The sequence below is a fragment of the Carettochelys insculpta genome, chromosome 16 (assembly GCF_033958435.1).
Source record: "Carettochelys insculpta isolate YL-2023 chromosome 16, ASM3395843v1, whole genome shotgun sequence".
Lineage (NCBI taxonomy): Eukaryota > Metazoa > Chordata > Testudines > Carettochelyidae > Carettochelys > Carettochelys insculpta.
This window is the reverse complement of record NC_134152.1, coordinates 11,649,618-11,665,859: the sequence shown is the minus strand read 5'-3', so window position 1 is coordinate 11,665,859 and position 16,242 is coordinate 11,649,618. Positions and strand designations below refer to the sequence as shown.

The 16,242-nt window shown below is 46.6% G+C and overlaps 1 protein-coding gene across 1 annotated transcript in view; it reads left to right on the top strand.

Annotated features, from left to right (window-relative positions):
* Positions 1–16,242, top strand: part of CARHSP1 (calcium regulated heat stable protein 1) — a 75,201-nt gene that overhangs the window by 23,444 nt on the left and 35,515 nt on the right. Inside the window, exons 2-3 of the mRNA XM_075010989.1 lie at positions 8,725–8,917; positions 10,450–10,572. Coding sequence (XP_074867090.1) covers positions 8,745–8,917; positions 10,450–10,572 — 296 coding nt within the window. The 5' untranslated portion in view covers positions 8,725–8,744. The remainder of the gene's footprint in view (positions 1–8,724; positions 8,918–10,449; positions 10,573–16,242) is intronic.

The window sequence follows — 16,242 nt, the reverse complement described above, 5'->3', positions numbered from 1 at the left end:
TTAGGATTTTGGTTGTATTGGTATTGCATATAAGAGAATTCAGCCTGCCCAAAACATAAGGTAACCCACCCAAGGATGGAAAATGTTAGAGGGAACAGTGGTTGGGGTGGAGGAAATACCGTAAATGAGGGGAAAAACATGGGACAGCATAAGTTACTGTGGCCTAGGCCATACACAAACTTGCATTAGTTTAATAAAATGTATATTTATAAATGATGGCTAACCATTGAAAGTTAGTATTTAGATTCTCTTATTTCATGCTAAGGTTTAGCTTAATTCTGTAAAACCAACTAAGACCAGGTCTACACTAGACCTGAAAGTCAATGCTAGCTACACAATTGGAATCAACATATCTAGGATTGACTTCTCTGGCCGTCCTCACAGAGGGAGGTCAGAAACTCTCCTGTTGACCTCCTTTTGCTCAGGGCAATAATTAGGAGAACAGGAGTCAACTGTCAAGCCCTGACAGTTTGATTTTTTGCATGTCCCCACTAGGCGTACCCACAGAATACACTGATATTGGGGAGGGGAGGAGAAAAAAGTGCCTCCTAATTTAAGAACACACCTTTTAGATTGTGCTTATGCCTGATTCGATCTTCCTGCAGACAGCTCCTTGCTGTGTATTGGCATCTTTGGTTTGCTGTGGTCCATGAAGGGTTTTAGCTAACAGGAGGGTAGAAAAATCTTTGCTTAAGAGTATAGTTAAAAGTTTGCCTTGCAACTACTGTATCTGCCAATTTTATAATCAGGTTTTGAATGTAGTTGTCACATAATTTGGCAATGTCAACTTTTTTGTTTAACGTTGAATAATTGTAACAAGTGGGCTAAACACAAATGGTCTCTTTTCCCAAGGCTTGTTTAATTAGAGATTAGAGTGTGGTATTTGTGTCGTAGTTTTTTGTGTGTAGTAATAGCGCATCAAAAGCACAGTGCAGCTGTTCTGGACTTTTGTGTTAACTGATGTGTAGGACTCTGGGAAAGTTTACTCATATGCAACTAGCATATTACTAAATTTGTCTAAAAGCTTCTCCTTATTTCATAGTGTTTGTTTTATAAGTACTTGACTTTGCTGTGGCTTGGGAAAAGGTGCTGAGTCTCTCAAGGGATGAGAACATGGAATGAAGCAAAGCTTTGAATGGCCATCGGGCATCTCAGAGTACAGTTGAAACTGGAGAAACCTGGTTGCCTTGGACGAGTGGAAATTTTTCAGGTCGTGTTGAGTGGGATAAGAGTCTTTGGATGGATTGACTCCACGTTGGGGGTAGAGCAGTTTATTCGGGGGCTGGGGAGAGTGAGGGAGCAGAGGTGCTCCTAAGTGGACCCTCTTTGCCAGATGGCTGCAGGGAGCCGAGGATGGAAAAGATATTTGTGTAGAGTCCAATTCATCTTATTAGTCATTTTCTCCCTTGTTGAAAACATTCATGTGAACATCGAGAGAGGATCAGGAAAATCCATGAGAAAAGATTTTTAAAAAGAAGTAAACTCAGGACATATCTGTCAGTAAATGAGGTTTTAAAAAATTAGTCAGCGTTACAAATGTGGTGTTTGACAGCATCCCTCTAAATCTAATCTCATGACACAGGGGCACCAGGCTTTATACAGCACTAGCATATGTACCCAGCGTTGCTCAGGACCTTAACTCAGGTCCTTAACCCCTGTGGCCTTCTGGGAGGGGACATGTCTCTGTGTGTTGCCCCTGCCCTGCATGCCCCAGCAGCCAATGGGAATCTGCAGGGGAGGTGCCTGTGGGAGCAGCCTGTGCAAACTCGTGCCCCCCACCCCACCTAGAAGCTGTTGCTGGGAGAGGAGGGGTGCCTGAAGTAAGCACCTCGCCCACTTCAACCCCCTCCAACAGCCTTCCAGAGCCTGCAAGCCAATGTTCCCGCTACCCTTTTCCATCCATGTGCGGAATAAATTCTTTGTGCACCAAGGCACAGGTCTGAACATGCCCCCTTCACCCCCTTCCCCAGCCCCCGTAGACACCACAAACCTAGCGGGGCATGGGAGCACTCTACTGATCAGCAGGATGGCATCTGAATCTCTCCTGAATGGCTGCACAAGTGCACGGCTTGCAGGGAACATGGCTACATGCCCCTTCCCTCCCGAAACTCCCTCCTGCCTCCCATGCATCTCAGTGAGCTCCTGAGCTCCCTTCCAACCCTATGGTTCTGTGATCTCCTCCAGCCCCCAGGCTACCTCTCACCCCCTTCTGCACCTCCACACTGGCCCCACCACAGAGGCTGCATCTAATAGCCAGGCTGTGTCCCAGAGCATCCACCCCCAGTCCCTGTCCCACACGCAGAGCCCACACCTCACCTCTCCTGCACCCAACTCCCTCCCAGGGCCTTAGGCAGGTGGGGAGGATGGAGCTGGGAGGAGCAGTGTGAGCTCTGGGTGTTCTGGGCACCACCACCATTTCTGCAGACCTGTTGCCCCTTGTGGGCAGAGACAGGCAGTATGTCCTGGCCCCACCCATGTTCCACTGGAGTCCATCTGGCCCCTCCCAGAGCCTGCTGTTTGAGGACTGAGGCCAGGGCAGGCAGGCTGGAGGCTGCACTACCTGTTTTCCTGCCACTGGGGCCACTGTCATAGAATCTTAGAACAATAGAGCTGGAAGAGACCTAAAAAAGCCATCAAGTCCAACCCCCTGCTCTAAGCAGGACCAAACCCATCAGATCAGCCCTGCCAGGGCTTTGTTGAGGCGAGACTTAAACACCTCCGGGGATGGAGACTCCACTACTTCCCCGGGTAGACCATTCCAATGCTTCACCACCCTCCTAGTAAAAAACGTTTTTCCCTAATGTTCAATCTGGACCTTTCCAACTGTAACTTGAGACCATTGTTCTGTGTTCTGCCATCCGTGACCACTGTGAACAGCCTCTCTCCAGCCTCTTTGCAACCTCCCTTCAGTAAGTTGAAGGCTGTTATCAAGTCCCTCCTCAGTCTTCTCTTCTGCAGACTAAACAGTCCCAACTGTCCCAATTCTCTCAACCTTTCTTCATTGGTCATATGCTCCAACCCCCTAATTATTTTGGTCGCCCTCCGCTGGACCCTCTCCAGTGTATCCACATCCTTCCTATAATTGGGGCCCAGAACTGGACACAGTACTCCAGGTGCGGCCTCACCAAATCCGAATAAAGAGGAACAATCGCTGATCTGGATCTACTGGCAACGCTCCTCTTGATGCAACCTAATATGCCATTAGCCTTCTTGGCTACAACGGCACACTGCTGACTCATGTCCAGCTTCTTGTCCGCTACAACTCCCAGGTCCTTTTCTGCAGAACTACTACCGAGCCAGTCGGACCCCAGCCTGTAGCAATGCTTGGGATTCTTCCGGCCCAAGTGCAGGACTCTGGCTGCCCCGCATTCAGCACTTCCTGGTGAGGGGTCTGACCAGCAGGCCAGGCCTGGTCTGGGGAGGCAGGGAGCATCCTGCAACTTGCAGAACTCCAGGTCCGGGGAGGCTGCAGCTGTGCTGCCTGCTGGCTCTCGGGAGCTCCAGAGCTAGCCAGGGTGGGCTGGGGCCATGCTGTCCTGGGCTAGGCGCACTGTCTTTTGGAAGAGGCAAGAGCCAGCAACCATTGGGCCCGGGTAGGAAGGGAGCTGGGCAGGGGCCAGCAGTGGCCCCGGTGTGGGTGTGAAGTCTCTGTAGGGCAAGAAGGGAAGGAGCCTCTGTTGGAAGGGGCAGGGTTGGAGGGTTTGTCTGCCCAAACCAGGGGGTCATCTTGTGCCCCTGAATATGTCTGCTTTGGCCACTGGGGAATTGAGCAAAGGGTTACACATACATTACAGATCCCTTATTTGGACATTGATCACATTTTATTTTATGGCAACAAAGCAAAGGGCCCAGCAATAGCATCACGTGCGCCAGCTCACTGGTAAATCTTTATAGCCTTCCTTGTGTGTAAACATTTCTGCAGGTCAACTAAAACAGATAACTGCTTCTCCTCCCTCTGCCGGGCAAAGGGAAAGCCCAGAACCTTGGGCCTTGCTTGTTTGTTACAAATAGAAGCAAAGAACCTCTCTGTGTCACCTGACAAGTGGATTCAAATGTGTATAACCTGGTGAAGCCTTGTTTCTTTGTCAGTGAATTCCTGCTGGTACGACACCTCGGGTCCCCTCTGATTTGTCCTGGTTTTAGGTGGGATTTTAAACACCCCAGGTCTCTACTGCTATAGGGGATGCTCATCCCTTCAGAGCAAAGAAAATAAATGGAAACCTTTTAGGGCAGGGGCGGGCAATAATTTTTGAGTGGGGGCTGCTGCAAGATTTCGGTAAGTGTAGGGGGCGGGTCTGGGACAGAGGTTGAGTGCAGAAGGGAGCTTGGGGAGGGGATTGGGGTGCAAGGTTCGGAAGGGGGTGTGGGTGCAGCAGAGGATTCTGGCCTGGGGGAGGGATGTAGGAGAGGTGCGGGGGTACAGAGGGTTTGGGTGGTTACCTGGGGCTGGTGGGGTGGTGAGTTGGGCAGGAAGTTGGGGTATGGAAGGGATGGGGTCCTGTGACTGGGAGGCACTTTCTGAGGTGGCTCCCAACCAGCAGCCCCTCAGTCAGGCCTCCTGCCTGCTGTAGCCCCAGTCCACACAAAGCAGTAGGCTGTTCTATGTGCCTCTCAGTGCAATGCATGTGTCTTTGTGAGCTGTGTCTGCCCCACAGCACAGTCTCTCAGCTCCCATTGGCTGGTTCCCAAAGGCTACCCACATCCCCTGCATAATCTCTCAGCTCCCATTGGCCAGAAGTAGCCAATGGAAGTGGAGAGATTTAGCTGGGAGGTGGGGGCAGTGTGCAAATTGCCTGCCCATGTGTCATGCACAGAGGAGCCCATGGAGAAGCCAGTTGCTTTGAGTAGCCTGGGGCTTCCCCTGCCAGAGTGTCCTAGCAGGGAGAGCCAGGGGCTGGATTCAAAGACTTGTGGGGTTGGATCTGGCCTGTGGGCTGTGTCTTGCCTGACTCTGTTTCAAGGGTCTCTGCTTTCTTAGCCAAGGCTTGCTCAGCAATGGCTGGGAAAAAATTGGAAAATCCTATGGCTTTGGCACTGTTGTCCCAATACCTTTCAATTTTTGAGCCCAGTTACATCAGTGTGGACTCTGGACAGTGTCACTGAGCTGTGTCTACACTACAGCCTTTGCTGGCAAAACTTAGTTGTGTGGGCATAGGAATATTCCATCCCCCTGAGCACCATACAGTATATCTGCATAAGTGTTTATGTGCACAGTGTGAAACTCTCCTGCCCACAGAGCTTAGGATGCTGCCAGAGATGTGTGTGATGCCTACGAAGAGCTCTTGCTTGTCTTTTATGCTGATGCAGAGCATCTTCACCACATCATCACCATGATTTTTTTATGCCCGATGGAGGGCTCTTGCTTGTCAGCATGAAGTGTCTTCACCGTATACGTTGCACTGTCACAGCAGTATTGGCACTCTGTAGGTACAGACATACCCTGAGAAATCATGCGTGTCCAAATAATCTAAAATAAGTATCTCCACAGATGCCCTTAACAATTGACTTATGAGGAGAGGCCGAGGGATTTGGGTTTATTTGGCCTACAGAAGGCAGGAGTAGTGGGGATTTGATAGCAGCCTTCAACTACCTGAAGGGGGATTACAGAGAGGATGGAGAGAGGTGGTTTTTCAGTGGTGCCAGGTGACAGAACAAGAAGCAAGTTATACTGGGGGAGGTCTAGGTGGGGTAGTAGAAAAAACTATTGCACCAGGAGGGTGGTGAAGCACTGAGATAGATCACCTAGAAAAATGGTAGAATCTCCATCTGTAGAGGTTTTTAAATGCTGCTTGACAAAGCCTTGATTGGGATGCTTTAGTTGGGATTGGTCCTGTTTTGAGCAGGGGGTTAGACTTGATGACCTCCTGACATCTCTAACCCTGTGATTTTATGAATGTAGTGTGAAAATTTCAGGCCCTTGCCAAGGAAATACAATGCCCATCTCTCTACCTTACCCTCTTGCTGTTCAACTCGTTAAACCAAAAAAGTTTTTCACCCTTCCTGTTCTTCATTCTAAAGATGCTTCTTTAATTTTATGCTTAGCAATTTTAATAAGGCACTAATGGGAATGGAATTGTTGTATTGACAGCACGAATGTGACTCTTTCAACTGTCACCTAAGGATGTGCTTCATAATTCATGGGAATGGTGTGTGGGTGGCTAAGCGCGGTTGTGAGATGAGTTTCTTTTGTCTAGTGTGAGTAGGTTTTTGGTCTTGTTGCATTGCTACAACTTGTGGACTACAAGTTTAGCTTATGACCCTTTATTCACAGATGTGCCAGTACAGCCACATTGGAGTAGGCATTTTTATTCTGATACAACTGAGCCCTTAGTGGGGGCATTGTACCATTTAATATACCAACAGAGCAGTACAACTTCTATGCATAGATAAGCCCTTGATCACATTCCTGAGTGGCTGGGTGGTTGGCTGTGTGTATGTGAGACAGACTCAGCCCTTGAAAGTGCTGTTGTATCCTTTTGACTTACTGGTCAAGATAGACACAAAAGTAATAGACAACAGAAGCTTAACCCTTAGGAGGTAATGTTGTCAGTTGAGTTTCTTCTCCATGTACCAGCAGCCAAAGCAGTTTTTTATGGATTGAATTTTTTAAAAATGATGCTATTACCTTTAAAACAATTAAACCAGAATCCTTCTGACCTGCCATATAAAGCCAATCAATAGCTGTTGCACTCAGGAGAAACATGCAAATTATAACCTTCTACTATAGCCCCAGCAAGAAGGTATCTGATTGTAATTGGCCTAAACCAGGCAAAAGCACTTTGGGAAGCTCTTTTTCCCTTGTGTCCTTGATGAGGCCTTTGAGTAAGATGGTTTTATTTTTTATCTGGCTTTTGTGTTCTACACCACCACTCCCATGCCTTTGAATGAGGCTGTGTGTGTGAGAGACAGACAGACAGTATCTCAGACCTGCAAGTTGTTGACTGTTTGTGCTGCTATAAGCACAGAACTTGAGATTGGGGTAAGGAAAGGAAAAGACCTTTTTTTCTCTGTTACTGCTCTTCAAACTAGGCGAGGGCAAGAATGGCTAATTGTAATGAGGCATCTCAGTCACTGGTCTGAACCCAGCCCAAGTGGCAGGGATAGAAAGTTGCTATGGAACTGCTGGGTGATCTCAAAGAAGGCAGAGAGGGCGATACCTTCTTACCACTTCAATGCCTTTTGGCACAGTGTGATGGAGTGTGTGTGTATGTGTGAGTGAGTGTGAGAGAGAGAGGGTGGATGTGTGTGTGACAGGCAGAGCAGCTCAGCTGCTAAGGATGACCCCCTGGGGCTGTAACCTAAGCTGGCAGGTAACCCCTCTGTCCCTGAACAAAGAGCAGGGAGGAGCTGAGCTGGGTTTTGAGGCCTCAGTGGGAAGCAGGGGTAGGGAGAGGGAAGGCGGCCAGCCTGGACTGAGGGAGGCTGTACTCCAGATGGGGCACCCCTCAGGCTCCTCTCCCCGAGATTGGTTGGAATGACTGTCTCTGCCTGCTGTACTGACACATCTGTGCCATGCAGTGCTTATGTTGACTAATAAACTCATTCTACCAGCTGAGTGAGAGTCACTCCTGCCTGTGAACGGGGTGCAGTGCTTGGGGACCCTAGAAACCCATGAAACAGAGCTTTGGCAAGAACAACCAGAACGTGACTGGCTGGGAGACTCATCACAGTTATGCACTGCATATGTTTCCCAGCACAGGATAGCCCCAACTCGTGGATATGATTAGTTTGTGACCTCTGACCAAGACAGCTGTGCAGTGTAGCTTCACTTGTAGCAAAGAAGTGCACGCGTATTGGAATAGTTTATTTGCTGTAGTCAGTTGCGCATAGAATAAACTCTATTGTCAAAAGGGCAGTTTTGCTGGCGTGGTCTTTGTCTGAACTATTCGTGCTATGCTGGGATTATGTAACAGCAAAGCAATCTGAGTACAGACCTGGCTTTACTTACCTTTTCCTTAGCAATGGTGCCTCCTGCTGTGGGCTGAGTTCTCCTGAGTAAGACTTTCGTAGCCACTACCTGGGCTGTGTGTGTTCTGTGGACAAACACAGCTTTCAGACCCCCAGGTCATGAAATGAGCATTTTTTAATATACCTGAAGAAATTCCCTTGAAGTCCCAAAGTAAATGGGAAGAAGAAAGAGGCCAAGTATTTTATAGTTCTCCAGCCCCTCTGCTCACTGCAGAAATTCCACTTCTCTACTGGACTGCTTTTTTGTTTTGATAGCATATAGCTAACACGGCTTTCTCTTTGTTGTTATTCTCCTCCTGAGTGGAGTCAGGGCTGGTCTTTGACTCTGGATAAGGATTTAGGCTGAATTCCAGATTCTCTGCCTGTGGGCCTGTAAGGAATGCAGACTTCAATTCTGTTTTATCAAACACAGATACCTTAAGCAGGAACCTAGGAATGCTTTTGAATTTTGCAAGGTTTCTATATGGGTAAATTGTCATTAGGTGAGGTTAGCCATGCTGGAAATAGGGCAGCGAATTGGTGAACCAACAGCTTGCCTTTGGAACTTTTCTGTGGGAATTTTCTGATGCAGTTCATGAAAGCTAGACAATCAAATGTACGTGACATGATTCTGCACCTGGCAGTTCACCTGGGAGAATTAATGTCTGGATGCAGGGAAGTGTCTCCACTTTGACAACTTAATAGAACCTGGAAAACGATGATCTTTACTGAAAAAATCAAAACCTTTTACCAAATCACAATTTTCCTTCCCTCCAGATAGTCCTCAGGGATCAGGAATGTCTTCTGAGCCCACATCTTCAGCTTCTGAACAGCCCCCCTCTTCTCCAGTGTCTCCACGTTCTCTCCACTTGCCCGAAAACCGCAGAACAAGAGATCGCTCTCCATCTCCCATGCGTGGTTACCTTATCCCCAGTCCCCTTCCAACCCGACGGACTAGGACGTTTTCAGCGTGAGTATTAGGTGACAGCATGGGAGGAGCGAAAGACTCCTGTTGCCATTTAATGGGACGTCTTTTAATAGCGTTCTATAAATTTGCACAAAACTCAAGCCTGAGAGTTATTCAAGTATATACTGTCTTTCCTGGTATCACCTCATCCCTGTTGGGTTTGGCTGGATGCTGGTTTGTGGGTTGCTTGAAGCTGCCATACAAGATGTTTATGTGCATGTGTCTGTGTGCGTGTGACTGTGGTTGTTTTTAATTAGTTAAGGCCCTGATCTTCCAGTTTAGTTTGCCTTGTCCTGATTCTTCTCCTTCCATGACCCACCCATTTAATGCAAATACTTGAGGATTCTATCAAGACAAGGTGGATCAAGAAATAATGGTGAAACAATTGAAGGAGTGTCTTCCCCTGAAGAGTTGAAAATCTAGTCACTTTGGCTGAACACATGATGTGGTCCTGAATTAGAGTAAATCTGCACAGCAAGGCTGTGATCCAAAGCCCACTGAAGTCAATGGTAGTCTTTTCTTTGACGTCACTTAACTTTGGATCAGGCCCTTACTGGTTTGGTGGGGGATATTACCTCACGCTTTCTATTCCTTGGCACAAGCATGACTCCAACTATTAAACAGCAAAGCTGAATTCACCCATTAGACACCAATCCTGGAATGAGGTCTTTATGGAAGCAGGAGGCTTTTTTTTTTAAAGCTGTTCTAGAGAGTCACACGTGGAGAAGAAAAAAAAAAAAAACATTGGTATCAAGGCGAAGTTAAATATTGTCAAGGCAATGTTAGCAAGCAACTATGGGAAAGCAGTTACAAGCCCAGTCAGTGGAAATGGAATGAACTTCATTACAACTTGGTGAATCTGCAAGGTATTTAGACAGGTAGTGTGATTGCCTGGGTATTCCTATAAGCATAGTTGAGAGGGGAAAAAATGACTAAATTTTCATGAGCATTTTATCCCAATTCACTTAAGTAAATTTTTTTCATGATCAGTACACCTCATATCATCCCTATTCAGCAGACAGCTGTTGCAAGTCTGGTGATAATCAGGGAAACATCAGATTGTCTTCTTTTGATGGGTGAATGTTCTCCACAGCAATTAAGGGCCTGGTCCATAGTCCATTAAAGTCACTAGGAGTCCTTATAAGTAGACTTCATTGGCTCTTGGCTCCATTATATAAATATCCCAAGGGAAGCCTGGGACAGGACAGCTCTGTGTGAATAGCCACTTCCAGAAAATCTGTACTTGAATGTGATCCTAAAACGTGTTCAAAGGTGTTAGCTGCTGTGCAGCAGCAGCAGCATAATCTGTATTGATTTTGATGTATTTGTGAAGGCCATTGGGGTGCTAGAGAGGTGTGTATCAGATGATGCCATATGGACAAATACTTTGCACAGAGAGACGTGTTAATTGTGTGTGACTGAAACGCAGGACTGTTTTATTCTGTTGGGATAATGTTCCCTAGCTCTGGGGCTGCAGAAGCCCACAGGTAACTTCTCATTGTCAGCTCCTTATCTGTGTCCCTTTCCCTGTGCAGGACTGTGCGAGCCTCTGAAGGTCCTGTCTATAAAGGAGTCTGTAAATGCTTCTGTCGTTCCAAAGGCCATGGCTTCATTACACCTGTGGATGGAGGGCCAGACATCTTTGTACACATTTCTGAGTAAGTCTTCTAAGTTGAAGAGAGGGATATTGTAATCTAGAGCTGATTGGCACCCTCCTCACCCTGTTCCTCAGGGAATTAAAGTGGAAGGGTCTGTACTGTGCATCCTTTGACCTCAGGGCAGACAAATAGCCTAAAGTTACAGAAGGTAGAAGGATAAGCTGGTTATTGAGCAGAATGATAGTCATAGCTCTTTAGGAGAGAAGGGCTGATAGATCATGTAGCCAGACCTTTCGTAATATCACCTGCCTTTACATTTCATTCAGTTTGTTTGGCATGGAGCCCAAGTGCTTGTGCTTGTGTAGCTCTCGTAATTTTCCTCAGCTTTGGCAAATTAACCCTTTTGAAGCATTAACTGATGTATTACTGATTGGGACAATCTTGTGTTTTTCTCCATTAGATATATTCAGATCACATTCACTTTCAGTCCCGGAGTTACTTTATCTGCATTTGTCATAATGATATCCAAAATGGAGCTAACTTGGGTGCAGGACCTTTTGTGTTTTAACAATTGTCATCCATTATTTTTAGAAACTCCAAATGATGTTTCCTACTGGCTTCATGAGACCCTGCTCCCCACCCCAGCATATGGCACACATTGAAGTTCCCAGCAATGCCCCTGTTTTCGGTATCACATTTTACTTGGGTGCCTGAGGAGAAATTTGTCCAGTTCTCTGGCTTGATTTGGTGACATGTAACAACTCCAACAGTAGCCCCCTTCTGGGTTATTTTTGTCTGCAGTTAATTCAAGGCCCTGTGTTCTTAATTATCAATCATTCTAACACAGGTTGTAGTCTTTAATGTAGCATGCTCCTCTCCTGCCCATCTCTCTTACCCGCTTCGTCCTTCCCGACCATGTTATAACCAGTGATTTTAGCATTCCGTTTATGTTGGAATCATCTCACCAGGTTTTAGTAACCTTGGGTTGCAAGAAATTTCTTCTTGCCAGTGAGAATTACTGGTTCCTTTTGCTTGTATCCAAGACTCCTAGTGTTGGTATGGAATCAAGTGAAAAAATTCTTCTCTTCACGTTCTTTCCATATTGATTCAGTTTGCTCACACACAGGGAGCTAGACTTTGTACTTCGTGTCCTTGTGTTGATCCTCTGTATTTTTTTGTTTACTTAAGGGCATTCATTTACTCTGGCTCTGCCCCCCGACTCCTCTTTCAGTGATGGGGTGCTGGAGATGTTGAAGTAAATGCACTTCTCAATAAATATTCACTTTTTTGATAGTGTATGTCCAGAGTGGCCGTGTGCTTTGTCCACCTCCTTACTCTGCCAGAGTTGCAGACAATGCATATGCTCTTGAAAACAAGTGGCTCTGGGTGAGGTATTTTACTGCTGGGACTATTCTCTGCACTGTCCCCGGTCTTGAGGATCTGCATGTTCAAGCCCCACTGATGGCTGTGTTTATTTGTATCACAGTAGTGCCTACAGGCAAGGCTGTCCCTTTCAATGCTGGTGCCCTCCACACCCCAGCTCTGCCATTCCTTCTCCTGTGGGCAGAATGGCTCCTTCGCGGGGGTGAGAGCTAGAAGCTCAGAGAGGCAGGAGCAAGGCAAAGGAGGGAGGCTCACTGGCAGCCGCAGGGGAGCCAACAGGAGGTGTGCGTGTCAACAAGTGTGGGGCAGAGGGGAGCAGCGCAGCTGGCCAGAGGGAAGTAGCAATTGGAGGGGGAAATAGCCAGTTCTGTCTGGCTGCCTGCTGTGCGGCTGCCCGTTGCTCCTTTTGAGTTCTCCAATGCTGCCTGAGGAGTGGGGGCTGGGAAGAGCCCGCAGGCAAGGGGTTGGGGGCTGCCCCTCCTTTGCAGTTTGGTACCTCAGATTGTGTGGTGACACAAACATGTTGTGCGGATAGGTAGGGACTGTCCTGCCTAGAGGTCTCAAGTGAGATTCAGGCTCAGTTTGGCTCTGAATAACTGCATTGGAAGGGATGAGCCTGAAAAGCTTGCAGCCTAAATAGGCAAGTCAGACTGAGAGTGGGAGGGAAACAGGCAAGCCATTGGCAATGCTGGATTGAACATGGGTCTTGTGAATCATAGACTAGTGTTTTATCTGTTGAATCGCACTGCCTCTCATTACTGTGGTACCGCATAATGCCAGAATTGGCTCTTTTTTTGTTTGTTGAGCCAGTTATTACTAGTGTCCAGCTGTTCTGCATGCATCATAGCCGAACGCAGAATCACCTTATTTTCCTTCCACGTACAGTCTCATAAGCAGGTTAACAGGTTTGAGTAGGGCTGGAAGGCTGTATATGTGTAGAGCCCAACTCTTCTCTCAGTGAAGTCGGTGGGAGTTATTCCATTGATATTAATAACAGAATTGGGCCTTTAGTTTAAATACTGAGTTTCAGATGTGCGGTTTTTAAAGTAGTTGACATTTCCCTCCCTGTTAATATGAGCAATTATCAAAGTGCTGAAGATTTCAGCCAACTCTGTGTTCTTTAATATCCTAAAGAGTGGCTTGGGTAGGTGGAAGTAGCTTTTGTGGTTGAAAGTGAATGGAAGTATCACAGTCTCTTGCTTCTGACACCAGTTGAATGATGATTTAATAAGGCTTTGCTTTTCAGCATCTTGCCTTGAGAATTAGAAACTCCATTCTTTGTTAATGGGAATTGCTCATTTTGGGAATATTGTGTAATCCATAATGGCTCGGTAGGACTCGATTATGTAGTATTACTTTAATCTATGACCTGTGTTTATAGAGGCTCATTCTTTGAGTAGGGGTGGGGTGGCCAGGTTTGCATCGCAGACATTTTGGAACGAAACTGACTTGCTGTGTTTGCACTCACCAGCAAGGGATACCATTGGATTTAGCTCATGCCTGTAACAGGGAAGCTCCAAACAATGAGGCTGTGGCCACAATAGCCCTTCTTTTCAGAGGCGCTATGGTAATGTGGCGCTTCAGGATATGCTGATGGTGCGCTGCCGTGAATATGCAGCACTCATTAGCATAATAACAGCTTCGCACGTTTTGAAATGCACCCCCTGAAGTAGCCAGGGGGCCTTTCAAAAGGGACCCCTGATTTTGAAATCCCCTTATTCCAAAAACCAGATGGTAATAAGGGGCTTTGGAAATCAGGGGTCATTTTGAAAGGCCACCGGCTACGTGGTCGGCTGTATTTCAAAACTAGCAGTTTTGAAGCGCATGTAGCTGCCATTATGCTAATGAGGTGCTGCATATTCATAGCAGCACCTCATTAGCATATCCCGAATTGCTACATTACCATAGCCCCTCTGAAAGGCCACAGCCCAAGTGTTAACGTGACTTCCTCGCATGACAGATGAACATTACTTCAAATGTCAAACTAGAAGCCCTGATTTTAATGTAAAGAAATGCTGTGTAATGGTTGGGGTTTTGTTTTGAGTAACTTGAGGAAGATTGTCTGATCTTTTATTTACTCCCACAGCTGTAGGAAAAGCCCAGTTACACTTCAGTGTAAATATGACTCATAACTATTCTTCTTTCTGTTTTAACTACCATTGTAACAAGTAAGGCCTAAGTTCTCTGGAGGTGAAAGAAATCAGAGGGGAGGAGTTCCATGGTTCAGTTTGTTTTTGCTTTGATAGCACATGTACATTCAGTTACACTCTTTCTCCTGCATAGGCAGTCAGGCCCTGATCCTGCAATCTGTTCAGCTGGGGCAGGTATTATTCAGGCCCTGGGGGAACTTTGTAGTAGTGGATGTGCACGGCAGGTGGGAGTGGGGGAGAATTTCCATTTGGAAGTGTTTCTCAAATTCTGACTCTCGGCATTGGTTAATGTGTAACCAAACTGAAGGCTGATCCACAAAACTGCAGTTTCTACTATTTCTGGCCTTCTGCATAAGAAAAGGTGTATGCATTGAAGAGCTTTCTGGAGATAGTGGAAATGCTTTTTGTTATCATATGAAAAATAATTAAACAAAGACTTTATACTTTATGTACAGGAAGACATTATGGCCCGCTGTGTGGTTTTCCTGCACTTTGTCCTTTAGAGTTGGCCTTGAAAAAACTACTTGCTGGTGGGTATGAAGCTTCCCTGGCAGGTTTTTCTAATTCCTTCTCTTTTCTTAACCACAAAGCAGTTTTTGAAAATGAACCACTATCACCATGGTAACGGTGTTGTTATAGCAGCAGTGATTACAGGAAGTGTTTTGTCCTTGGGAATATCCCATTTCCTTGGTTCTGGTTTCATAGCCAGGAATTTAATGGAAGCTTCTTGGCTGTTATTGAAACGTGACTCCTCCTATGACCAATTTATTCTTTATTTTCCACCTCTCCATCCCAGAAATACTGGGTGCAGTTCCTGATGGATGACGGTCTGTAGGCTTTGACACTTCTGGGTGGTAGTCGGTAGTAGTAGACGAGATCCCTGCAGAGCTGTCAAGCATTTTCCCAAATCAACCTGCTGGTGCAGAACATAATAGCCAGGGAGGTGCGTGGAAGAGGACAAGATGAGAGACTGGGTAGTCTGAGGCAAACACTGCAGCATATGCCCATAGTGATGGTTACTAGTGCTCTAGTGAGCTGTAGGCAGGCATCCTGCCCTTCTGGTTTCTCAGTGCATTTGGTAAGGGGCCTTCAGTGAAGGCTTGTTTATTCCCCAGCCCTGTTCAGTGCAGAACAGGCTTCGCCCTATGCTCACCGGACTACAGAGATGTGACTGGAGGCTAACTGAGCCGAGAGCCTTAGGAAGTGAATAAACCAATACCTGCTTCAGAGAACACCATTGTTGGAGCAGCTGATTTCATGGAATGAGAGAGTGATGGGCCCTGCTTATTGGCTTTTCGCAGTTTTAGACCTTGGCTCTAAGGAGAAACATTACATTGTAGAGACCGTCACGCTGTCCCTTAAGCTGGAACATACTAACTGCAATGTCAGTGAGCCTAGTTCTCAGAACTGGTCCCCTGTTTGCACTCCCCACTGTATCCCTCTAATCCACACCATCCCTCTGCCTCATGAACAGACCTTGCAGAGATCTCTGGTTTGCTGTAGTTTCCTAGCGTATTGGGACACGAATTCTGGAAGAACTAGGTTTGTTATGTCAGTAACTAAGGCTGCTTGATTAACCAGAATCAGTTTGTAAATGGGGATGCCCTGGACGCCATTTCCATTTCAGGCCACGTACTTGTGCGTGTGTGACAGAGATTACTGAGAGGCAAGAGATTTATGTTGGGTCACATCTTCCTTTTATGCCTAGACATGCCTATGCCACACTCCGGTTGGATGAAGGAAATTAGACATGGCCTTTGTTCCCCTTCCAGGCTGTTTGGCAGGAATATAGGGATCCTCCTTGTCAAACTTTGCTGCCTCTGACTTGCTGTCAGGTGAGTTTCAAGGCCAGCATCTTGTCTTAACACTCTTTGGGCCACTCTTGTACCTGTGGAGTGAGATATAAAATTGTGCATTGGAGACATGAGAAGTAGTAATGGAAGGTGTCTAGTTCTGAGCTGAGGGATGGAATTGAAAGTAAATATTTCTGCAAAAGAATCTAAGGTTCAGCACCAAGGAAAACTCACCGCTCTGGAATTGCCTTGAAATGCAGTATGTTGTTGCTCATCGGAATCTGCCAGTTTAAAATCTAGACTAGGTCAGTTTGACCTTATTCCTTAACTGATAGACGTACCAGGCTTAAACAGTGGTGTGGTTCCTCCTACAGCACCTAGCCTGGCCTTGGTCCTTCTCACTG